Source organism: Chlorocebus sabaeus, chromosome 25 (genome assembly GCF_047675955.1).
Source record: "Chlorocebus sabaeus isolate Y175 chromosome 25, mChlSab1.0.hap1, whole genome shotgun sequence".
Lineage (NCBI taxonomy): Eukaryota > Metazoa > Chordata > Mammalia > Primates > Cercopithecidae > Chlorocebus > Chlorocebus sabaeus.
In genome coordinates, this window is record NC_132928.1 from 28,251,495 (window position 1) to 28,277,640 (window position 26,146).

The window sequence follows — 26,146 nt, forward strand, 5'->3', positions numbered from 1 at the left end:
CAGCCCCTATCCAGGGTCTGCTCCAGCAAGATTGTCCCCTTCACTGGACCCTGGCCAGGTCTTAGGCATGCCTCAAGGCACGCCACTGGCCCTGCTGAAGCCCCACCTCTGTGAAGCGTTCCTAGGGAAGGGAAACCTCTCTTCTAAGAACCTCTCCAGCTCCCCTGGTGTAGAGTTACAGGGTGGTGACTGGTTGTGTCCAGCATTCAGAGAGGGAGCCCTCTCCTCATGCTTTGACATACCTGGTGGTCAATAAATAATCATGGTTTTAGCTACAGCAACCTAACTTCATTTCTAAGAAAACCACCTGAGGAGCAGAGCTCTCTGGCACTGAGTTAGTAGAACTGTTGCCTGCATTGAGAGAAGGTCACTGCATTCATCAGTAAAATGACTTGACACTCATCCCTTCCATATCTCACCTAGAACCTCCACTCAGGGTCTCTGGTTCGGGCAATGAGCTGAAGCCAGAGGCTGCCCTGATCAGCCTCTAGGAGAGAGCGGTTTCTAAGTTCTTCTCCAGATCATCCTAAATACGCCTTACAGCCTTCAAGTAATTAGGAAAAGTCTAGCTCTACAATGGGGTCCTGCTTATTTTCAGAACAGTGTGGTATTGGTAGGGAAGAGCACAGGATGGAGAGCCAGCTGTGTGGCCTTGGACAAGCTGCTTAACATCTCTGTGCCTTGTTTTCTCCTCAGGAATATTCATGCCTGCCTGGCGAGGGGTGTGAGGATTAAAGATAAAGAATGCAAAGCTCCTGAGGCTCTCTGAAAAGGAGTTAATTGTGTAACTACAGAACAGCTCTGGGTTGTCCCTATCATGGTTGCTGTCCCCTGCACTCGCCAAAGACTCTGGCATGTAGTAGATGCTCGGCAAACGTTTGCCAAACAAATAACAATGAGCAGTAGGTGATGATGAAGGACAGTTCAAAGGTTCAGGGAGCCCCCAGCACTGAAGGGCAGGCTCAATGCCACTCACAACACCTCTGCGTCTATGGTTCCTAACGGCGCACCCCATTTGGTGTCCTTTATTCCCTCTGGGTGATGGCCGTCAACATCTATGCACAGGAGTTGTGCTCTGTTCTGTAGCACTAGATCATGAAGCCCCATGAAGTCCCTCAGGGTTTTTGTTGTTGTTGTTGTTTGTTTGTTTGGTTGAGACAGTCTCACTCTGTTGCCTGGGCTGGAGTGCAGTGGCACTATCTCAGCTCACTGCCACCTCCACCTCCTAGGCTTAAGTGATTCTCTTGCCTCAGCCTTCTGAGTAGCTGGGACTGCAGGTGCCCACCCCCATGCTTGGCTAATTTTTGTATTTGTTTGTAGACATAGGGTTTCATCATGTTGTTCAGGCTGGTCTCAAACTCCTGAGCTCAAGCACCCTCTACCCACTCCTGCCTCAGCCTCCCAAAGTACTGTAATCCCAAGTGCTGGGATTACAGGTGTGAGCCACCACACCCAGGCCATGTCCCTCAGTTTTTATGTCTATTCATCCTATTTGTCTTTTGGATTTACAGGTTATCCTGTAAATTTACAGGTTTACAGGTTACCCATTCTTTTCCCATCGTCTGTGCAGGGGCATATTCCTTTGCTCTTTCAGAACATGGATAGAGATTTACATGCCTAAGATCAGAGGTTCTCAAACTCTAGTGTAAATCAGAATCATTGAAGGGCTTGTTAAAATATGCATTGCCGGGCCCCTTTCCCAGTGTTAGGGTGGGTCTCCAAATGAGCATTTCTAACAAATTCCTGGGTGATGCTGATGTTGCTGGTTGGAGGAACACACTTTGAGAACCATTAACCTCCCTCTGTTCATAAACTGTGACCTTTAAAACCTACACAGTTGATGTCTGTTTCAGCTTCACTCTAAGAACTTCTTGAGGTCAAGGGCCCATCGGGCCAGGTTCTCCCCATCAGGGAGTCCATCACATCAGGGACAATGAACTCCCCAGGGACAGAAGCTATGTCTCTCCTGTCATCCCAGGAGCTCTTTGCAGGGTGCAGTCAGGCTAAGGGTGTGTCTCCCCACTGGCCCTCCTGGGTCCCCAACCCAGTCGAGCAGCACTCACTTGGAGCTGGCCCTAGAGTGGCTGAAAGACAGGTCCTTGTTGCAGGAGATGGGCGGGACATACACGGGGTCCTGCTTGGAGGCACAGGAGGGTGGGCGCACAGGGCACTTCTTCATGGCCTTCTGACCACTGCAGGTGCTGTAAAAGCTGTAGCGGTTCTGGGTGGTCTTGTGGCCCTTGCTGCCCAGCGTACCCTTGCGCAGGGTGCCCCGTGGGTCACAGTAGAGGTCGGGCTCACTGCGGCTCGCCTTGATTTTCTGCATGAAGCAGATGTCGCTGCCTGCTCCGGTGGTGTTACAGCTGCCCCGGGGATAGTGTCGGCTCCAGTTCTCCATCTGGCTGTAGGAGCTGAAGCGCCTGTTGTCAGGCTCCCGCTTGAGGGTTCCATTGTAGATCTGGCCAGGGAAAGGGAGGAATAGTTCAGTCAAGGTTCCTAAATGGTGGTCCTAGATCCAGCAGGGCATGAGATACAGCCCTCCCTAGCCCCCATAATAACACTCAGAGAATCCCAGAATGTTTGGTGTGGAAGGAACCTGAGCCATCATCTGATATATTACTTTTCTGACTGCAGACCATGATGCATTATGGATTATAAAGTCAATTTAGAAGACTGTGACCATCATTTTTAAAAAGATGGAATAGAATAATATATCCTGGAATATGAAATATCAGAGTGCAGTGCAGGTAGTAAAGTCACACATTGTTTTGTGAAACAGTGTATGGGTACTGGATTGCAACATACAATGCATTTATTACTGTGAATTGCTGTCAAAAAAGTTTGACAACCTCTGATCTAATCCCACATGGTACAGCCCAGGATGGGGAGTTGGAGGCCCAGAGAAAAGTGACCTTCTAGTAGTCACTCAGCGAGGAAAGGATAAAACCCAGACTTGAGCCTGGGTCTCCAAGCCCTATACCATTCCCAGACACCAGCAGCTTCTCACATAGCCAGCCTTCTTTGGCCCCTTATACTCAGCACACAGAAACTTCTATTCTGGCCAGGACTGTTTTCTACTGTTCTTTTCTGCTAGACTCTTCATCTTGCCTCCCCTCTTCCAGGGCAAGAAGCAAAGGGTAACAGATCACCTCAAAGGCCAAACAGGAACAATATTCCTGCTCCCTGGGCCCTTTCACAAGGGACTGTGAGCTAGGGGCCTGCTTGCACACATGGAGGCAGGCCTGGGGCTGCAGGGTGGGTACAGGGAGGGCCTCCTGGGCTTTGTTGTCAGGTTGGCAATGGGGAGAAGCCGGGCAGAGGCTCAATCCAGCATGAAAACATACAACAGACAATGAGGTGCCCCAGGGGCTCTGTGTGAGCCCAAGTGGGGAGTTGGCCTCCTTGGGACGAGCCTGTGAGGTTGGAGACTTGGTGGGAATTAGCTCTGGAACAGAACTCTCCGAGGAGGACTTTCCCAGGAGCTCACAAGCTGGTGGGTCTGACCTGCTCCAACTTGTTCTCAGAGTAGAGGATCAACATCAAGTCTGATAAAAAATGTCTTCACACAGGTGCTGACTTGGGACTCACCTTTGCTGGGATGGGCCAGGGCCAAACCCAGCAACCCAGGGCCTGCCTGCCCACCCCTGCCCCTCCCTGAGAGAGAGAGAGAGAGAGAGAGAGAGAGAGAGAGAGTATATGTGTGTGTAGAGGAGGTCGTTAGGCAACTGGGTAATTCCCTTCCACGCCAGATCTAGCCACACAAGGCTGGGGAGGGGCTGGCACTCAACTTGGTCCTTTTTCATCTCTGCAGGGAGTCACAGACAGCAGGAAACTCCCATGGTTTGAGCTCCCAGAAAGACTGGGTGTCAAACCACCAGTCAGAAGTTGCATCCAAAACTCAGAAGCCACAGACTGTTAACCTTGGCAATGGCCTGCTCATCTCCTTCACCCACACACACAGCTGTGCACTCAGGCAGGCACAATTTTCTTCCCCAAACTGGGTCAAACCAACCTACCCCAAAGAGAACTGGTGTCTGGTTGTTGGGAGAGGCATAGATGGACAATCACAAGGCACGGGGAGAGGAGCTGGGCAATTTTCTGAGCATCTGGGTATGGAATGCGTGTCCTGCAGATTACAGGCAAAATATGCCATGAAAGCCTTTATAAATGGCCACACCCTCCATTCTCCTCTCAGGGGAAGGAAGGTGGCAGATGACAACATGGAGGGGGAAGCCCAGCATTGCCAAAGGGCGAAGAGCCAGCTAAGCCTTAAATGGAAACACAACAAGGAGCACCCTTGTTCTCCGTAAATGACACGCCTGGACGTCATCTCAGACACCTGATGAGAAGCCCAAACGCTCATCCTGGCCCAAACCCAGCAAAGATGTGATCATGCTGATTGAGCCTCTCAGAGGCTTTGGGCTTTGCTTTCCTGTGCTGGGAAAAGGAGCAGCTAGCAGCCTTGCCAAGTCTCAGCCAGGGTGGGCTGCCCACAGGGAATGCGCACTGGCTGCACCCACAGGGGAGCGGGCAAGGTAGGGAAGGCAGGGATGTCCCCGTAGGACTGCATTTCCCAGCCTCCCACCGTCAGCCACACCCCAGTGGCATCATGCATTCCTGGGAATTCCACCCCAGCTCCTAGTGTCATGGTGCTGGTGGGCTGTGCTGCCCGAGGACAGCTGGGTATGACTCTCTCCAATCATCATGGCCTTTTGCTGTCACTTTGACAAGCAGGAGTAAAGTCTCCTCTCAGTTAGACCCCATCCTCCCCAAGTACCATGAGGGGGCTGGATTCCCTCCAAGGCACGAGGAGGTGAACTGCTACCAGCTCTCCCTGCACAAATGGCCTGAAATGGAGACTGAAATGGCAGCAACTGCCTGGGAATCGAGGTGCTTCCTCCAGTTCACTGGGCTGAGACCTACAAAGTGGAGCAAGACCCAGGGTCAAGAACACAGACTCTGGAGCCAGCCTGTCCTGGCCTTGTCAGTTGCCCAGTGCCTCAGTTTTTCCATCTGTAAAACTAGTATAATTATACCCAACATAGAGGATTGTTGGGAGAATCCAATGAACTAATGTTAGAAAAGCACTCAAGACGGTCCATGACATGAGTGTTTGCTCAGTAGGGACATCGTATCCCTCTGACTCTTAGATTGGGCACAGGTTGGATGCCTTAGGACTTGGTTCCTAAAAGAGAGATTGTATGTCACCCGTGACATACCTAAAGGAGCTACCAGGTGTCAAAAGAGGGAGGATGAACCCAGGAAGCCAAGGCAGTCCAGGAAAGGTGTGTGCACCAGTATCACCCCATGCTAGTCTCACCCCACAGACACAGAACAGTTCTAAATATGTCTCAGAAAAGTGGAGGAGCATGGTCTGCCCAGATGGAGCACCTCGAGTGAAGCCAGGCTTTATCACAAATGATGCAGTGTTTCTTTACGTGGGTGCTGTCGGCACCTGAGGCAGAACAGTTCTTTGTATAGGCTGTCCCAAGCATCCCAGGATGTTTAGTGCCCCAGCCTCCAGGCTCTAAATGCCAGTAATGCCTCACAGTCATTGCAAAATGCCCCCAAACATTTCAAAATGTGCATTGCAAAATGCCTCCACACATTTCCAAACACTATCTTCCAGGTCCCGGGTGAGCAGCTGCAGCCAGAAGAGGATGCACGGACAGTGCACGTGTGCCTGTTGCAGGTGGGAGAGCTTCACTGCCAAGGCCGGCTCTCCCAACCACACCCCCACATTCAGATGGCAATCTGCTGGCAGTGCCTGGCTCTTTGAATACAAAGGACAGTGACACACACACAACCTCTTGTCTGGTTATCCCATGGATCAGAACATTCCAGAGGCTGGAAACTCAATTTCCTGGGAGCAGAGTTGATTACTCTGCCAGACAGCAGGCTAGACTGGACAGCCAGACAGAAATCCAGAGCGTTCCGAGAGACATGTTTCTTCACTGGAGACCAGTGGGGCTTTCGAGGGTTCTCACCGTCCGAGGTGAGCCAGGAAAAGCTGCTTTTAGCTAGGAGCCCCCCAGCCGGTCCCTGCTCTGCCACCTGCTTGTGTAATTCCCCTTCTCCCCTTCCTTCTTGGAGAAGTGGGATGTTTTAACCCCACACTGAAAGCTCCCCACTATTCCTGTCTCTCATTAAGTCAGGAAGCTCTCAGAGGCCAACCCCTCCTTTATAGGCAAGGAGACAGTCCCAGTGAAGCAATACAAGCCCCAGATCCAGGGCCTCAAAGAACTGAATATGACCAGTTGCCCCTTGAGAGAGCCATTCAGTGTGGAGTGGCCCCCAAAGCTGGAAAAGCTCCTGATTGCCCAAATCATCAGATAGGGTAGTAACCATTCAAAAAGAGATGACATCCTCCTGTCCTTCCATTACAGAGTCCTTACTGACTCTCCACTTTTACACCCCTGCTGCCCAGGCCCTGGCTCTGGCTCCCATCAGCTTACCACCAGGCCACTCCAGTGCCCCGGCACGGCCCCTGCCCAGCCCCCAGGGCTCTGGTCCCTGCCTTGTGATGCCATCACTCCACCTTCCTCAGGGAAAGCTTTCATCAGCCATTGCCACCCTGGAGAACCTACAGTGTCTGCTCCTTACCAAACTCCTCAGCCCAGCCCCACCCTGCCTGTCCAGCCATCTCTTCCCCTCCCCAGCACACTAAGCTGCCCCATGACCTCAGCCACATCCCAGGCTCCCTGCTTCTGTTCAGATGCTCCTCCACCCTGAACAGCTTTTCCTCACCTGCCACCTCCCAAATGCTATATTTCTCTAAGGCCTTTTCTCAACCTGTCATCTCTAAAAGGCCTGTTCTAACCCAGCCCTGTCTCCATAACAACCAGAATTGGAATTATTTGCCCTTACAGCCAGGGTCCTCAGGTCTTGTTTGTTTTCTAGTTGCTAATGTAGGTTTCTGTCCTTTCCCTGAGCTCTCCAGGGTAAAGATGCCCTTAATTGTCCTAAAACAGGGCTGAGCTCACAGCAAGAGCTCAGTGAAAGGTGGACTGACTGTGAGAATTTGTGCTAGGGATGGAGATTCAGGATGCTGATGGCACTGGAATTCCCACAGCCTCCAGGGCACAGAAGAGAGAGGAGGCACCATGAGTAAAGTGGGCTGGCAGGAGGTAGGGCCGTTCTAGGCAGGGTGAGGCAGCCTGTGCTGGTGCATGGCATGGGGTCCACATGTGATGTCCAGAATTCTTCCCTTTACCCCTTGACCTGAGCAAAGCAACTGGGTGGTTGAACCCAGAGAATTTTATCCATCTCTAGCTGGACAGACAGAAGCTGCCGAACTCCTTGGGAGCTGGGTATGTGCCTGGCAGGACAAGATGAAAAGTGTCTGTGTCCCCAGCTATTAGCCCATTTTGAAACCAAGCTTCTGCCAGCAGGGTGGGGCCGGCCAAACCTGTTCTCCAGTGAGACACACCCTGGTCTGCCTGCCGAGTCACACACCCAGCAGTGTCCAACAGGGCCATCTTCAGCAGCGTGATCTCCCAAGGCCCTTTCCATGAAAGGGAGTGTATGCACAGTTTCATGGAGTCCTCGTGCCTCTCAGGCCTGGTGAGGGCTTGCTGGAGAAAGAACCTTGATTAGATGCCTTTCAAGGACAGGTTCCATTTGCCACTTGCCTAGTACCTGCCACTCCCCACTCAGTGCCCAGGTAAGGGGCCTCATGTACTAGGCATGTAGTGACCCTTGTTCATCTTGCTGGGATTTCAGTCAGGACTGGGGGATTGGGTAGAGCTGACCTGTCACAAGGAGCACCTCGCATGTGGCTTAGTGGCTCTGCTCTCACCCTCTCTAGGGGTTTGGAGAGTGCAGGTGATCTCCCAGCAAGGCTGCCGAGAATGGGGCACACAGGGCTCCAGGAGGTCGAGAATCTTCCCAAAGGGGTAGGGGTGGCTGCTTATTCAGCAGTCTGAGTCAGCATGGGAACCACTGGGGCCTGAGTCACAACAGATGGGACTTCAGCAGGGGAAGTGTTGATCTCTGCCTCCTGACTCCTCTGGGCATGGCTCCTTCTCTGAGAAGCAGTGGGTTCCACCCTGGGCTGGCCCTCCTTTCTTTTCCTGGCACACTGCTTTGGGCAGAGCAGCCCCACTGCTCAGAAGCCCTGACGTCTGGACACAGAACAATACCATTTGGCCTTCGAGGAGGCGTGGTGGGTGTGCCTCACTGTGGGTCCTCAAAGGCAGAGGGAGCTGCACCCACAATGCCTTCGCCAGCACCCCGAGACCAGCAGTGCCCACACAGGTGAGAACTCCAGAAGGCACTTGCTAAGTGCTACTGAACTGAAGTCGCTAAGTGTCCACTGAGAGAAGGCACAGCAGAAGCCATAAACACCCTGATGCCCAGTGCAGGCACATGTTGCCACCTGAAGTTTTTAAATGTAAAAAAATGTAAAGGTTTTGGTGCCTGTCCTCAGAGTAGAGACTTCCCCAGAGATCTGGCTAACAATGGTCAGAGTCCCTTACAAGCTTTGAAAAGCAGAAACGGTGAGCATACTTCAATCACGCCAGTATTAACAAATGTCTACGGATAACTGAGGACAACTTTTCTAAGCAGAAAATATCCTATAAAACTTTGTAGTTTGTGGGTCTTTTGGGAAGATGCTACTTTCTCCAGTGAGGCCCCAATTCTGGGATAAAGAAGGCATCTTAGCCTCTTGGGCTCCAGGCTCTACACCTGACTGCAAAGGTCAGGTCCATGGCAGTTCCTAAGCCTGGTGTGGGGGTAACATGCACTGTGCAGTGAGGTGGCAGGGCAGAGAGCAGTAGCTTTGTTCTGTTTGTGAGCATATTAAGCTCAGAAAACTTTAGGCTGGTCCAAGGCCACACAGCTAAGATGGGGCAGACCCTAAGCCAGGACTCAGGTCTTTGGTGTCTCTTACAGTGATTATCCTCCAGCCACTCTGCTACCAGAGTCTGGTGACACAAAGTCTACAGGGCAAAAAGTTTCTGTAGCTAAGGGGCCCTCTACAGAAATTCTAGCATCTCTGGCCAGTTGCTGGCCCCGACTCCTGGAAGACCCCATCCCCAGTGGTTCTAGACACAGGAGGTGCCAGCCCTTCTCCTTTGAGCCAACTGTGGGAGGTTCTTGAAGACATTTAAGAAGTGTGTAGTTACTTAGCCATGTGTCACAATTCTAATGCCCAAAGACCTAGGCTGGAAGACCATCTGTGCCAAGGGATGCCATGCCTGTGGCAAGGAGATCTTGTGGTCATGACAACTGTTCTGTCCTGGCCGGGACAGTGAGAATGAAGGTGCAGTGAGTAATGGGAATGTGACTGTTTGGTTCCTCTCCAGCCACCCTTTGCTCTAAACGCACCACTGAGTACACACAATTGGGGCTGAGAAAACAGGGACTTGTGTTAAAGCTGGTACCTGAAGCTGAGCCCTGTATCTTCTGGAACTTGTCCAGTCTTGCTGAGCTTCTGGTGTGGTCAGGAAGGAGGAAGAAGGAGGGAAGGGTCCCTGGCTACCCCTGAGCACCCCAACTCTGCTACCAGCACTGTGGGACCTCCTGAGAGCTGATTAGGACCCCAGGTAGATATGAAAGAAGTTTGGGGACTTCCTGGGGGCCCTCTCCAGGTTGGCCACAGAAGGCAATCCTCCCACAGGGCTCAGTACCCAGCAGGCCCTGGTGAGTCCAGTGCTCAGTCAGAAACATCCACCTTAAATGTGCCAGTTAAAAAAGTGTTCAGCCAGGCGTGGGGCTGGTCACCTCGGTGAGGGAAGGCTTTACTTCATGGCTCTTCTCTTCGGGCCTCAGCTCTCCTACCTTGCCTGCTTTGGGAAAATTATCCTGAGCCATTAGCGTATGACCCGGAATCTCCCCCAAGTGGGGGCCACGCACTACTGGTGGCTGTGGGGTGACTCCAGGGAAGTCAAGGACACAGCAATAACTAACATTGAAACTCATAGAAAGGACTTCTTCTTGCCATTTTGATTACCACAAGGAGAAAGTCTAGCTGGGTGTCAATATGTTTCTTTAATATTTGCCAACCTCCCTTTTTAAGCAAAAACCAAACCAAACAAACAAAAACAAACAAACAAACAAACAAAAACTTTTCTGCCAGGTAAAAGTAACTAGCTAGAATTAAATAATGTTATGTTTTTATTCTATTTATTATAAATGATTACCAAAGTTGTGGTCAGTCTTCATTTGTGGCAAAAGATACCGGTTTCTGTCATTTGGGTGAGTGATATAAAGTTTCCTTTCAAAATAAATACATTGGGATAGCTGGGTATGGTGGCACATGCCTGTAGTTTCAGCTACTTGGAAGTCTGAGGCGGGAGGATTGCTTGAACCCAGGAGTTCAAGACCAGGCTGGGCAACATAGTAAGACCCCATCTCTAAAATTGGCACATGCCTGTAGTTCCAGCTACTTGGAAGTCTGAGGCAGGAGGATTGCTTGAACCCAGGAGTCAAGACCAGGCTGGGCAACATAGTGAGACCCCATCTCTAAAATAAATGCATGAATAAATAAACAAATGCACTGGAACTGATAAGTAATTCTTTAAATTTTAAGTAATTACTTTAAGTAAATAATAGTTGGTATGATTTTGCAAAAATTGTGACAGCAGAACGCAAATGACAGAGGTCTGGGAAACATGATTGCTTGTAGTGGCAAAAATACCGTGATGTGACAGTGTAACCAGAAGCCCTGAGTCAGGAGTCAGGAGACCATGCTCTGGCCTTGGTCTCCCCTGCCTAGCTGTGCAGCCTCAGGCCATCGCCTTACCTCTCTGAACCTCAGTTTTCCCAACTACAGCATGCCCTGTAAGGCTTCTTCTGAAGGAAGGCAGTTCGGCAGTCTGCGATTCACCCCTTGCTGAAGTCACAAGCAGCCTCCTTCCTAGCCTGTCTTCATCCCTTTCCAGGCCTCGCCCTTGGGCGCCCTGTGGGGGTGGGAGGGGAGGGGCTCCGGGTCTAGAGCTGCTTTTCTCCCCACCTGTGTCTCTACAGATCCCCTGTCCCCTCCTCGTGCCTGAGCTGATTTTGTTTTCAGCTGAGTTTGCTCTCCTGGGGCAGGCAGGCCTCCGCAGAGACATGCCAGGGCCCTGGGGGAGAAAGCAGAACCTCACCCTTGCAAAGGGTAGGGACGGCTCTTCCACCCGCTTGGGAAATTCTGCTGCATTTGTCTCGCTGAGCCTAGTGACAAAAGGAAAACTCTCGAACCAGAAAAAAGGCACCAGAAGATCCCCCCAGGACTGTATTTTGATGACTTAGTCCCATGCCCTGCTTGCTGGCTTTGAAACTTGGCCAGCAGGAGAGGCTTGGCCCACTTCTCCCCCTGCCCTTCTAGGTCCCTCCCTCCTCTTGCTCTTCATCCCCCCCTCAAAGTCCACTGGGGTCCAGACTCAGTTCTGCCAGATTTATCTGTGAGGTCACAGGCAAGCCCCTGCACTTTTCTGTGGTTTGATTTCCCTGCAAAGAAAATGAGAATAACAAAGCCTGGTCCACCTACTGAGCTCACAAAGACTGAAGGATCAAGTCAGTAGGTGAAAACACAAGCAGTTTGTACAAGTTCAAAATGCTTCAATAATTCAAGGGATTATTAAATAACCAGGGTGCCGCGGGTTGGAGCACTTCCCCCTTGAGAGCTGACTGAGAACACAGCACAGCTGAAACAGCCTTGAAAGCCACCACCTGTGGCTCATCCGGAACCCAAGACCACCCCCCCCACCGCCAGATGTCCAAGACTCAGAACTGAAGCTGGGGAAGCAAGGCTTGGAGGTCACCTGGTCCCACGCCTTCAATGACAGATGAAGAAACTGAGGCCTGGAGAGGTTTAAGTTAGTGTGTGCTGCAAAATTTAGCTTTTAATTATATCTTCTTATGCTGTTGTTTTGTCTGTCATTTGTTTTCCACTATAATGTAAGGACTTTAAAGACTTGTTGGTTGAGTAGATTAGTTTTCGTCAGGGCCAAAAAAAAAAAAAAAAAAAAAAAAAAAAAAAAAAAAAAAAAAGCCCAGAATGAAACTCCACCAATTTCTGCTGGAGCAAAATAAAAAAGTTTAGAATTATCCTTGATTCTTCAAATCTTCTCTCTAAAGTTTCATATTAGGGGAGAAGGAGAGAGAGCAACAGCCAACTTATCCAGAAGCTTCCTTCTCTGGAGAAGACAGAATTCCATCCTCTGTGGCCAGGGAATTGCCTGCCTCACAATATCTCATCAGAATGGAGGAAATCGAGCCCCAGGTCCATCCAAGCATAAGTGTTCCCAGCCTAGCCATCAACTCAGAGCTCTACACAACCTGAATGGAAATGATTGAGGAAGACTTGTTGATTAGTGAAGCTAAAGGAAGAAGAACTGGCTTCTGTTGTCTCTGGGGAGAGTGGAATTCCTTCTTGCAGATACCCTGAGAAGGACCCACTGCTGACCGCATCCTGGGCTGCCAAAGCTTGGTGCTCCCCACTTGCTAAGCAGCTGCCACACTGAGTCCCTTGGCAGTGATGAGTCTCCCTGCACATCCTGACCAAAATGCCCTGGCCTGCCCTCTCCATCCCCCTACAAGGATCCACACTGTCAGGACAGTGACTGTTGGGAGTCTGCCCTCTCCTGGGTCAGGTGCTCCTCCCTGGGGCCGGAGGCTGGAGGGGCCAGCATGCTCACTCAGCCCCTAGGAACATTGTTGTGAGGTTGTGATGAAGGCCTGGGAGGCTTACGAGACCTTGGGAGCTGGCAACGTGAAACCAGTTGCCCTCCTTGGGGGGATGCCTATTCTTTGTGAACAGTCAGCAAGCTACTCTCAGACCGCAGCCCAGACCTAGGGGCATTCCTGCTCTGCCCTCCATCCTGTGTGCTAAGGGCAGCCCTCTCTCCTTTCACACTCAGTTCAAAGCTCAGCTCCTCTAGGAGCCAATCCCGACTTCCTGCACCTGGAGCTTGCCCTTGGAGGACACCACTTGCATTTGTTCACTGGAACCGTGTCCTCCTCCCTTTGCAAGCCCATGCTGCTGACATGGGGCCATTCTCTGACTTCTCTCCCCAAAAGAGCGACACAGAAGCCAGACATCAGAGTTACAAGGAGGTGGTCTGAGCCACCATCTAGTCTTGCTGATGATAAGCCTGAGGTCCAGCAGAAGAGGAGTCCCCGACACAGTCACAGGGAACCAGCCCTCAGACCAGTGTTTCTTCCTTTTCTCCACATTCTCTCTGGACTCTAAAGGAACCTCGCTGGCTTGCCCAGTCCTAGGTCAGGAGGCAGAGCCTCAACTCACCTGCCATGGAGGGGAGAGCAAGCCCAGAAAGGAAGCTCCCCGAGCTCAGCCCAACCCTAAAGGCAACAGAAGCTTCTTACGGGAAGCAGAGCCACTCTGATGGACTGTGGCTTGGAAAGGAGGGTCCCTCCCAAGGAGTACCCAGACACCAACGTTTGCCATAGGCTTCTCTTTCAGTTTAATACAAGGAGTGTCCCAGTGGCAGCAGTTTGTCTGTGAAAGCACACGGCGTGCTCTTTCCACACGGAGAGGTGGCCCTAGAGCCGGCCCGCCCGCTCCTGCTCACTCACCTCCATTTTCTCTCAGAGGCACATTCTGTCCCTTGGCAAGTAGGATCACTGTCTCTTCTTGTTGGGGTGAGAGCCTGGGGCCCTTCTAGGACCCTCTATCTCCCAGGGCTGGGTGGGGGTGAGTCACAAGCTGGCGGCGGGGACACCGAGTTGGCAAACACATCAATTACTCCCTCTTGGAACAGGATCCGTACCTGCCTGGGAGTAGGAGGCTGTGTTCTACTCTCAGTCCCTCACCTGTACTTTTCAAGAAAAGACGAGAGGCCCGGCAGGCACTGCCGAGGGAACCCAGCTCACACACCTGGAAAGTGGCATTTGGAGCTGAGACACATGGTTTGGAAAGAGGGAGTTGGGTCTAAGTCAGGGTAGTTACTCAGCAGAGCGACTTGTTGTGCCTCAGTTTCCCTGTCTGTGAAGCTAAAGTAAATGAAGTCCTACCATCTCTCCATTCTGTTGCAAGGGCTAATTAACTGCTGTTTTCCTGGTGCCTGGAATGCTCAGATGAAAGCAAGGAGGAAATTAAGAAGCTTTTATGCATCTGTAGGCTTGAAGCAAAAATCTGGGCTGGAGGAATTAACACTGCCTCTGACCCTGGAGGGACCACCACACAGGTTTTAGCTATGGGGCCTGGTAGCTACTCAGAGTCAGCTCTCAAGCCACATGCATCCCTAAGTGAGTCCTTGGTTATGATTTAGTCCAATTGCCTTGCTCCATAGTTGAGAAAGCCAAGGTCTAGAGAGGTGAAGGCCACTCCAGATCCCTCAGTTTGTAGCAGCCCAGCTGAGACTGGAATCCATGCCTCCCACTGCTGATGTGGTACATCACATCCCTAAACCTCATACTGCTCTTTGAGATAGGAATTTTCACCCATTTCCGAGATAAGCAAGCTGGGGTTCAGCTAGATTAAGAACTTGACTAGAGTCACACAGCTAGTTAAGTAGCAGACTTCACTAAGAGTCACACAGCTAGTGAAGTTCCTGGCCAAAGTCCAGGGTCAGGTGCTCCTCCACACTAGGCTGTCTCTGGGCATGGCCTCTGTTGCCTGTGGATTGGTAAAGACAGTCTGTTTCTGCTGCTGCTAGGGTAGGAGTCCTGCCGTATTTCTCCCTGGCAGCCCCTCTGCAGTACCTGGCCCATGGCTCTGCCCTTGTGGACACTGGATTAGCATGACTGTGACTGAGGGTGAACCACCAACCTGGGGAGCACTGTGCTTGGCTTCCCCATCCCCTACTGGAGTGTGATGCAACCCCAGTCCTCCCATCTGTAACAGAGGCTTCATCCACATTTCTTCAGGTCTAGGGTGGCCAAGATCAGTTCTCCTTAGGGTAAGGGTCCCTAGTACATTGTCCACAAGATTCTGTCACAATGGGATTGTCAAACATAGATGTATCAGTTAGGCAAGTACAACTGAGAAGAAGCTGGGAGAAAGATTTGCTAGTAAGTCCTGGGTTAAAGTGGAGAAATGGGGTCAATGAATAGGACAATGCCAAGACAAAGGCAGAATTCTCCCTTGTTATATTCTGGGAATTCTCACTTTCAGGCATGCCAGGCTGGATTTAACGGAGTGATTCAATGTGGCAGTCACCGTGGTCACCCTGTTCCGGACCTCCCGCTGGTGATGCCTGAATGGTTTTCCTCTCTACTGATTAGATCCTGAGCAGGGTGGTACAGTGCAATCCACTACCTAAGAACTTTTTACTTGGTAGGACTCCCAGAAGAACTGAATGCTCAGGGTGCACTTCTTGATTTGAAAATAAGTAAACCCTTTGGAGCTGAAGATGATAGACAAAAGGATTGTCATCTTAATCCAGAACCATTCCCTGGAAATCAAAATTGTCCACACGCCTCAGCTTCATTGAAAACAAACCCATGTGATCAAGGTCTATTTTCAGCTTTGGAGTAGAAGGGCTGTGCCTTTCCATGGCTCCAGCTCTCTATTCCCTGCATCCTGGTCTTCGCTGACCCAGAGGAAGATATTCAAGGGACATATTACAAGGACAACTAAGATGGGACAAAAATCCTCCTTTTCCCACCAGAAATGCTGCAGCCTAAAGTAATTCTGCTTCTGCTGGGTCCCTAGCCTAGGAGAGGAGCACGTAAAGGAGTATTGTTTTTATTACAGGAATGAGTAGGGAGACATCGTGATGGAGGGTTGCCAGATTTAACAAATAGATAGACAGGGCACTTAGTTATATTTGAATTTTACATAAACAACAAATAATTTCTAAGTTAAGGCATGTCCCAATTATTGTATTTTGTTGTATTTTATCTGGTAACCCGGCCCGGAAACCCATTAATGCTTATAGCCAAGTGAACCCAGCTTGAGTCTAGGAAGGGAAAAACAGAGCCTCTCTCCTGCCTCTTTTGAGCTAGGCTGACTCCCCATGGGGAGAGTAGGCCTGGTTGGAGGGGATGGGAAGGGAGGAAATGAAGGGACTCAGGCTCATGAGTGTCTTGCAGATCCCTAAATTTTAGTATTTAGTGTTTAGTTGTTCAAATATTGAGATTGTGGAAACTCGCAGAGTGGCAGTCATAAGAAGTGCAAATGTCTGGGGTAATGAAAACAAACTCTACTAGGTTAGGAGTTAGGAGGTCAGATCTAGTCTGCTGTACCAGTAACCAGCTGTGTTGCCTTCAAGGAGTAATTTCTCCTCTCTGGGCCTGCATTTCCTCAACTGTAAAATGCAAACAGTGTTGGACTCTAATATTTCACAGGTCTGGTGCTGAGAATCAGAACAGCATAACTGAGTATGCAGCTGAGAAATCAGGCAGCAAGGCTAAAACCTGCCCCATCTTTTGCTCCATCTCACCATCTGCTTCCTCTCCCTGAGGTCTGTGGGACTCTGAGGTTCCAACATTGTCCTTCAGCAGATCCTTCTGCCTTAAGGAGGAGGAGGCTGGCGTGGCCAGCAGAGAGCAGGACATGGACTGGGCCAATGACTTTCTTTTGAGCAGTCTTTTATTTTCCTTAAGCCCCTAGATGCTTTTTGTGTGTCACACTATCTTTGTTCCAAGTTTTATTTTATTATAAGAAATCCTCTCTACATTCCATTTGTGAAGTGAATAATCATGAATTAAAAATAGTATGATGATTGTTTTTTAATTACAAGGCTATTATTGATACAGACTATAAGGTAAAACTATAAGGTAGGACCATTGCTTTTTAAACATTTTTAGAGCCTTCTTTTTGGAATTGCCTACAGATCCTTTACATATTTAAATGAGATATGTACCGGAGGTGACAAAGCTTTGCTATTTGAGGATGGTTTGATATTTACAACTAGAGTCAGATCTGAGGAGTGAGGTGCTCCAAGTGAATAATATTGTTTCTGGACAAACCCATGTCATGACAATCAAGAAATGAGACTGGTTTTCTTATCTGGCTCCTGAAATGATGCTGAAGACATTTCTGAAATTTTAGGGGTTCTAGAAACATTCTGAGAAATGGCAGTATTGGTGTCATGCTCCAGTACAGAAACTAATGCCTTTATCCTATTTGTCTGTTGACCTCTGTGCTTCTAACTTGACTGCAAGTTCATTGAGGGCAAAGTCAGATTCTTTTCAACTGTGTTTCTGTAGCGTGCCTCACTCACTGCTGTGCCTCAGCAATTGCTCAATACAAGTTGGCTGACCAAGTGAATATAAAGTATCTGCAGCAAATGATCCTTCATCAGCTCTCAGAAGCTCCTGAAAATATGCTGATGACGCTTGTGCAGACAAACTACCCTTCCTCCCCACCCTCCGTGCCTTCTGCCTCCATATTGGTTTCACCAGAGGGGAGGAATAACATTGTCCTGTACCAGTTGTACCATCCATGGGAAAATCCCACAGATATAGGATTATCTCATGCCGCAGATCTCTATTGCCTTTTTGCCTGCTCTCCTTCTCCCTATGTCTGGACCCCGTTCGGTTTTGCCCAGGTTTCATCTGATTATATGTCTGGCTCCAGTATCAATTATTCCACTTCCTCCCTACTTGGCCTCCTTCCTCTGCCAAATCTTCATGTATGCTCAGCTCTTCCCTCTTCCCATAGCCTCTCCTGAACTGAGAGGAGATGGGACGTGCCTCAGCAGCTACCCTGCCATGAGTCATGTCTGCAGTCCTGCCAGCGAAGGAGCAAGGAGGGTTGGGTCTTAGGGTGCGGAGAAGGAAAGAGATTTTCACTGGTTGTCAGAAAATGGGCACAGGGTGGGGTGGGGACAGTTTGGGAGCATTAAAAGCTAGTGAGATGACTGAGGACTGAGTTAATTAACCAGAAGTGAAATGTTCAACATGGGCCAAATGAAGATTTTCTTTCTTTCTTTCTTTCTTTCTTTCTTTCTTTCTTTCTTTCTTTCTTTCTTTCTTTCTTTCTTTCTTTCTTTCTTTCTTTCTTTCTTTTTCTTTCTTTCTTTGTTTCTTTCTTTCTTTCTTCTTCTTTTTTTTTTTTTTTAGAAATACCTTTCCGGATTACACATTTCCATGGTTACATTACCCATTTGATAATACTTCACAGTTAACGTCATCTGATATCAACCCATGAGTGAAGCAGACACATGAATATCATCATTCCCTTTTTATGTATGAGAAAACTAAGGTCCAGAAAAAATTAAACTATCTAAAGTCATAGAGCCAGAGAGGGGCAGAACTAGGACTAGAACCTAAGCCTCCTAAGCTCTGATCGGGTAACGTCATTTAAGTAAAGACATGTACCATCTGTACTGTCAGCATAATCATCCATTCTGGCTACTGGTGCAGTGATTGGCCTTCCTTGGGTTTCATCTAATTCCTTTATGCTGCATTCCTAAGCCATTTTCTCAATTTGGCCATCACCCTTTGTGTCAAAGCCATTTTATTCACATCTATGCTTGATCTGTCAGCTTACTGGGTTCAGTCTGCTGGGTTTATTTTGCACTAAGAGTGTCATTTGCCATCAAGAATCACGAAAAAAGTGAGGGAAGTAAATTCGCAGCAAACCTAGTTAATTGTCCCCTTTCGTCCTCAAGCTGTAATATGTAAGAAAGACATAGCCTCCAAGATTAGCCTCAAAAAGAACTCAGGAATGAAAGAATCAGGCACATGACAAAAGAACACCAAACTCATAAACTCCCCACCCTCTCCTCTCCCTAGGACCCAGGACCTTTGACAATCAATCAGGAGTGATATCTGTGAGATGTCTGTGTCTTAAAGCAAATGCTGCTGAATCCTAAGGCCCCACCAAGACAGAGCCCTAGATTCCCACAGAAAAACAGCCTTTATTCCCCATCTGACAATGTCTTGAGGGCCTTACAAAAGAATTCCCAAGAATAATGCAGGCTAATGTTGCATTAGCGAAAGTAAATGAAAGTCATAGAATTTGGAGGCTAGGAGAAACTTTGGGTGCTATCTAGCCCACTACTCCTGATTTTAGAGCAGCAGAAAATTCCTGCACTGGCTGGTATGGTTGTATCCTGAGCATCTACTGTAGTGCTTGTCACAGAATTAGGTCTTAATAAATATTTGTTCAGTAAATGGATAGATGAAGTATAATGGGTTGAGATCACTTAGAAAGCAGACAGAGTCAGGATTACAGGATCTAAAATAACCTCTATCTATGTTAATTTAACAAATAATCTTAAGAATTATTGTAATCTTTTTTCATGTACATTAGTTCATTTAATCCTGAAAATAACCGCTTGAAGTACTTTGTTATATCCACTTTCCATGTGAAGAAGCTGAGCCCCAAAGTTTGAAGTAACTTGCCCAAAGCCACATGCTCAGTGAGTAGCAGAGTTAAAATCTGAACCCAAATGTGTCTGGGTTGTCAGGCAGGCTCCACTCTAGCATGCAGCGTCATATGCAGGAGTCAATGCAGTGGACATGTTCTCTTGGATTTTTGACCATAAGGATAGAATGAAGAGAGATGACCCTTCAGGATTTTCCTAGAAACATCTAAACTGGTCCATTAATAGACCTCAAGAATGCAAACATTTCCCAAATCCATGATCAAATCAGACCTACTGGGAAATGGACATTTTTAAAAATGTCTTTTTAAAATGCCTTTCCCAAAATGTTCTCATTTGAGACATTCAAAAATGTCCAGTCAGCCCAAACGAGAACCACCTATGAAACAATGGCCAAGTCAACAGACCTAGTCAGAGCTGATGAGCCTCAACTCACGGACCAAAGCCTACATCACTCTTTTTAGCAACTGGTGCAGGTTTTCTCCACTATAAACCCCAAACCGTCCCCACAAGTACTCCAGGTCTTTTAGGATGGAAGCAGTTCCTTACCGGATATCCCCATGAGCCATTCCCTGCCTGGAACTTGGAGTAGTAGCTGCTCCTGCTGGTGGTCCCATAGTTGTAATTGTCAGCCAAGCCATCATACATGGAACCTAGAGGAGAAAGAAGGGGATTAGGACAGGGATGGCCATGATCTTCATCCACCCCTCTTCCTCAGGGCATCATTTCTGCATCCAGGTCCACTATGCCCATGGAGGAGACCAGGTCTGAGCTCCTGGGGCAGAAGGTGGAGAGTGTCATCTCCATCTATCTCCACATCCTCCGCAGCCAGGACCAAGAGAAGGGCTACCACAGACTCCCGCAGGGACAGCTCTAAAACTCTCATCTGTCCCCTTCCTGGGAGCCCAGTGGCTCTGCTGCTGCTTGGGTAGGTTAACACCTACAGGTCAGGACTTGGTCTGGAGGGCCTTGGAGCATGGCCATTCCAGTCCAGGGAATCATCACTCCATGTTCCACAAGGATAAGGTTCCCACTCGGGGGAGACAGGCAGGATCCCAACATGCCCAGTCCAGCAGCAACAGCTGATTAAAGACTGATTCAGGGGAGGACTCTGGATTCAAATCTCAGCCCAGCCCCTACCAGTGACCAGACAAACTTCCTCCCCTTCTTTCACCTCCAACATACTCTGGTTGGTGAAGGGGGAGCGGCGATCAACCTCAAAGGTCCAGTGAGGATTAATTAATGTTTTCGGAGTGCTTGGAGACCCACAAATGACAGGCTCTGCAGGAGGACAGAGTGTCATTAGAGTTATTAGTGGCAAAGTGGCTTTGCATCACAGAAAACAGAACTGAATTTGGGGCTCCTAGTGGGGCCACCCCGTCTTCTCCCTTTCACTGGCCAGCAGGGAGACCCTATGGGACAGCCTCAACTCTGCACAAGCTGGTCTGTTCACTGTCCTGCTGTCCTTGAAATACGGCCAATGGTGACAGGCTCACCACTTTACTCACATCTCCCTCCATGCTGAACCTGCCTTCCCTCCTCGGCCACTACCTTCTAATCTTGCTTGTCTCTTGAAGCCAAGCTCAAGACCTCACCCACTCCAGGAAGCCCTTTCTGACCAGCTCTGCACAAGGCAATCTCTCCTGCCTCTAAACACATACTGTCCTGCTCTTGATAGCCCAGGTCTCATTCTGCCCTGCGTCTCATTCCCTCAACTATACTGGGAGCTCTACGAGGAGTAAGCCATGGCTCCGTGGCCTGCCCCACACTCTTGTTAAGTGATGGCCTTGGGGGATGAAGGCGAGTGGGATCCAGTGAGAGCTTCCTAACAGGGATATGCATTCCTTTTCTCTAAAGCGATGGTCAGATTCCCCCATCAGAAACCCTGTCTAGGGGTAACAGAGTTGGGCAGTGATCTCACCTGGCCAAGTTAGCTACTCCCCATCTGCCACACCCACTTAGGCTCCCCAGCCATTGCCTGGGGGAGCAGGGCTGGAATATCTGAGCTGGGAGTAGAGGGAATAGCCACGGGGCAGCTTTGGAATGAGGCAGGGATCCCCACCCGGTACCACCTCCCCTGTCCAGGGCCAGGTAACCATCCATAGCCCACAGCAGAGGGTGCTGCCCGATTCCCATGACCCCTCCATCATGAACATTAGGGGTCTCGAGCTGTGGCAGACACAGCTTGCCCTGGGGCCTAGCGGTATTGATATTGGTCCTGGTTCTGGTGCTGGGCAAGTCATCTGCTCTCTCTGAGCCTCAGTGTCCTCTTCTGTCAAAAGAGAGGGTTGGCCTCTTACATCCCATAGGCCCCGTACAGTTCCAGTGTTCTGTGGTTGTGTGACGACAGTGACATATGCCTGACTGCATTCAGAGGAGCCAACTCCTCCTCTCCAGAGATACAGCTTAGCTTATGAGGAAGAAGGGCAGACATCAAAGGCCACACTACCGCCTCATTTGCCACCTGCCTCAGAGTCCTCTGAGAGGCCTCCCCTATACCCCAGGCCCAGCCCTGACTCCGGAAGGGCCATCTGCCTTTGAGTGACATCCTAGGACTCTGCCGTGTGGCACATTGAACCTCTGGCTTCCTCCAGGCTCTGGTGGAGTGCACACAGCTCTTCCTCCACCTTCCCCCAGCAACTGGTCCTCTGGCAAGACTGTCCTTATCAGGAAGAGGCTGGAGGTAATCTCATGAGCTCAGTCACTCAGGACTGGTGCTCCCAGGGAAGGGAGCTGCAGCCAGGCACACTCACAATCAGGACCCTAGGTGGCCAACTGCCAGGTCTTGTCTGCCTTCCTTCCACCCAGCCTGCTTCAATCATTCTTCCAAGGCTTGATACGATAGAGTTCACTTGGCTCTGGCCCTGTGAGCAGGTATTTCTCACTAAAGGTCAGGTGTGGGTCAGCCAGCTGCTTCTGGATGGAAAATTTGGGGTGGTGACAGACAGAACTCTATGGAGCACTGAGGAGGCCTCCTGCTATGAGAAGGAGCCCCAGGGGTCTTGCACCAGGGCCTCCTTGCCCGTCTTCTGGGAGAGAACCTGTCAGCATAACGCTGCTGTCCTCCTGGGTCATCAGATGAACCATCTTCTCCCACCATGCCCTGCACCTGCCTGCTTCCGTCTCATACACTCCTCTCTGTGTGAAGGTAGAGGCCTCGCTGCCATGGAGGTGGCAGTGGACACACAGACACATGGAGGGAGAGGCCAGAATGCCCTACAGTTCCCAAAGCCAGTCCTCATGTCCAGTGTGAAAGCTGGTAAAGGCAGGTGTGACTGTCACTCACTTGTGGTTGGGCCAAGGCCTGCAGACCCTTCCAGGCAGTTCCTGAAGATGTCTCCTAAGACCTTTCTGTAGTTGGGGTCTGCTTGGCTCTGGTGAGAATGAGGGTAACATCACACCTGCCTACACTGCTAATCTGGCAGAAGGTGACAGTATTTGGGGCGGAGGTGGTGAGAGAGGGGAGGAGTCCATAGTTGTCACACACCTGAAATCACAGCTTGCAGTGTGCCAGATAACCAAGGAGTACTGGGGGCAGGTGTGCTCTGTCTGCAGGAGCGCTGTTCCCACAACAAAAGTGATTTTCCGTGCTCTTGACCCTGGGGTGTCTGGCTGGTAAGCAATGCCTCCTAAAAGTCAAGTTCAACAGCAAGAGCATGGGCTTCTAATGAATGTAATGGTGCTAGCTCACTCTTCCACTTGGTCCCCAATGTCTCTAGAACGCACTTCTAGGAAGCCTTTCCTGATGAATGACACCTACTCCCATCTCCATCTCACGTCCATACCAGTCTCCACCACCATGTACTTCGGATGCTCTCTGAAGTGCGAACCATGTCTCTTCTTTCTTTGGGACCTTGAGCTCAGGGCACTGCCAGAGCTGGGTCCAGGCCTGACTGGCCTGAACTGGCTCTTTGTGTCAATGACCTCTTCTCCCTTGCCCAACCCTTGTGGTGAACGTGTTCTGATGCCTGGTGCTTAGAGGCTCAGAATGGGGTCAGGCTCTCCTCCCACTCAAAGAGGTTCCTAGTGAGTGGGGTAAACTAGGAAGAGAGGAGGGCTGCTGTAGCTCTCAAATACCCAAGGCCACCTCCTTGAGGAGGATTCTTAGTTCCTGGGGAATGGGGGAGGGGCTAGTTCCCAGCTCACCCCACAGAACCACTCCTACCCTCCAGATAAGCATCTGCTTTCCCCCTCTTTTCCCCAGATGGGCGCATGCACCATGAGCAGGGATGTGGTGGCTTCTCGGTGACACTGACAGTGTGCCCAACCTGCGTGTCATCCTCAGGAAGCATCTGCCCACCCACAGAACCCCAGGGTCAAGGAGCAAGTGCCTCAGCATCTGCCATTTTCCCAGGTATACAAACAACACAACCTGCTCTGTCCACATAGCTTGTCCGATTTTATGTCCGTGTTTTAGGGTGTGAAACCATCTCAGAAAATCTACCGCTCAGGCCACCAATGTCCTGGCACACTGCTTCCCTTTGGTGCCTTAGACAATGACGGGCTGATTCCCTCTTGTGTCATCGGTGCAACTCAAGCTCTCTCACCTACAAAACCTTTGAAAATGGAGGCGGCTTACTCTTTAGGATGAGTGGAAATCTCTCTCCAGTAGGGACAGGCATGCCTTTGCAGGGATGACTCATCCTCTTCCACCTCCAAGCTTTCAAATAGGTCACACTTACTGCACCTGAAACATTCTTTCTTTTCCTCTCCAACCCTCCCCCTGCATTCAAAACCTTGCACAAAAATCACCTTCCCCTAAAGATGACCCCACCCAGCTCTGAGCACTCCAAACCTGCCAGCATAACCACGTCAGCGCTCAATCCAGTGGCTGACTCTGCACTGGCTTGTGGGTTCCTTGGAGTGTGGCTTCTGTACACTGTGTGTGTGTGTGTGTGTGTGTGTGTGCACTCCTCCCAGAAGGTAGGGCCTGGGTCTCCCCAGCCAAGCTGGGAGCTCCCTGAAGCAAGGAATCTTCACCTTTGGTAGATCCACACTCCACACCCCTAATCCCAGAACATCAACCTTCCTGACCAAGAGGCTGCCCTGCAAACAGAGGTCATCAGGAAACCCGCTTTCTCCATACTCTTTCTCCTCAAATCCTTCTTCTTTGTCACAGGGCAAGCTGCTTGGAACAGATCCTTGCTGACTCTGTCTCCCTTAAGGCTGATGCTTCTTCTAGCATATTTTACATTTGAATAAAGCCCACCTGTCCTTCAGCACGAAAAGCTTGAGAAAGGAAGCTCATTTTCTTTTAGTCTTGAAAATGCCTTTACTTCACCCTCTGAAATCTCTTTCACCTGTGGTGCCCAGAAAAACTAGGCCCACAGCAGCAGGAATTTAAATGAGATAACAAGAACTGCCAGGAAGCTACTGCTGAGACAATATCCTCAGAGGTGTTTCGGAGTGGGCAGGAGTGGACTGTGTCTGCAGGATGGTTCTAGCTCCTGGAGGGAGGACTGGCCAGCCGGCCTCCTGCCCTCTCTGCTCGGCTGCTGGGAGCACCATGACCAGGCCTCCCCAGCTCGGCAGCTTCTAGGAGATGGGGAGGGCAAGGAGTTCAGCACAGCCTCACCAGGCACTTTTGTGTGGCTCTTGACCTTTTCCTGGGTGTACGTACTGAACAGAAATGCTGAAACAAACTGGGTTGCTGTGGCCTGTGTTCTCTCTTCTCCCTCTGCAGCCCATGTGACTCCCTCAGGCTCTGCTGGGGCGCATTCAGACCTGGCTCTGCCACAATCCTGCTGCTCTTTCGGCAGATCTGTTCAATGGCCACCACCAAGCCTGAGGACTGGGCAGAACGTGGGAACATCCTGTGGGGACAGGACGGGTGCAAGGGGGCCGGGTGGTGGGTTAGAGTGGGCAAGAGTCAATGGGTTCAGATGGGGTTCAGAGTAAAAGGCTCTTGCCAGCAACTACTACTTTAGGTGTGCGTGCGTGTGAGTGTGTGTGCGTGCGTGTGTGTGTGCGTGCGTGTGTGTGCGTGTGTGTGAGTGCGTGTGTGTGTGCGCGTGCGTGTATGAGAGACAGACATGGGTGTATGTCACTGTATAGGGGTGATCGTCCATGCTGGATCTATGTGAGTGAAGGACAGGGACTGGAACAGTGGTTCTCCAACTTGGCTACACATCAGAATCACCTGGGAGTTTCTGAAGCCCTGATGCCCGTGTCATCTTCATACTCACTAAGTCAGAATCTCTGGGGATGGGACTCAGGCATTTGCATTGTTTTAAACTTCCAGGTGATTCCAATATGTAGCCAAGTTTGAGAAGAGTGGATGAGAAGACTTTTTAATATGTTAGGATGTTTACAAGAGAGACACGATGAGTGGCATGCCTTGAGGGGAAGAGCTTTTTGGCAGTACAGCTGCTGGCGGTCTGGGCAAATGGTTTGCAGAGCTAGAGAGTTATAAAATCTATTTCCAAGGACTGTTACCATTGCAAAGCACTTTGGAGATGATCTAATCCAACCTCTGACAGCTGCAGAGATCCAAAGAGAGGCAGCGACTTGTCCAAGATCGCACACCAGGCAGTGGTAGATACCAGGCTGGGCTCCTGACACAGCACAGCTGCAAGGACACACGTGTACACACACACGTAACGTATGTGTGTGCATGTTACGTGTGAGTACGTGTGTGCATGTGTGGGTGTGTGGATTCATGCGTGGGGTGTATTGTGTATACATGCGTATATGCATGTGTGATGTATGTGTGTACACATGTGTGTGCACGTGTCCAGCGTATGCCTAGAAGGGACTTCACATGAAGATATTTAACATTCCTCCATTTTATTTTGTTCAAACATTACACATCTTCTAAGGGTCACACCCCATCGCAGAAGCGATTCCCAGATTTCTAAACCTAGAACAATTGGCACATTGATACTTACAATGATATGAGGTAGGGGGAGGAATTTGTACTTTTA

General features: G+C 50.0%; 1 protein-coding gene across 2 annotated transcripts in view; it reads right to left on the reverse strand.

The window, feature by feature from the left end:
* PKP1 (plakophilin 1) overlaps positions 1-26,146 on the reverse strand; it is a 43,639-nt gene that overhangs the window by 13,287 nt on the left and 4,206 nt on the right. For both annotated transcript variants that reach the window (XM_007988988.3, XM_073011423.1), the window contains exons 2-3: positions 19,773-19,876; positions 2,064-2,458 (exon numbers count right to left, since the gene is read on the reverse strand). In XM_007988988.3, coding sequence (XP_007987179.2) covers positions 2,064-2,458; positions 19,773-19,876 — 499 coding nt within the window. The remainder of the gene's footprint in view (positions 1-2,063; positions 2,459-19,772; positions 19,877-26,146) is intronic.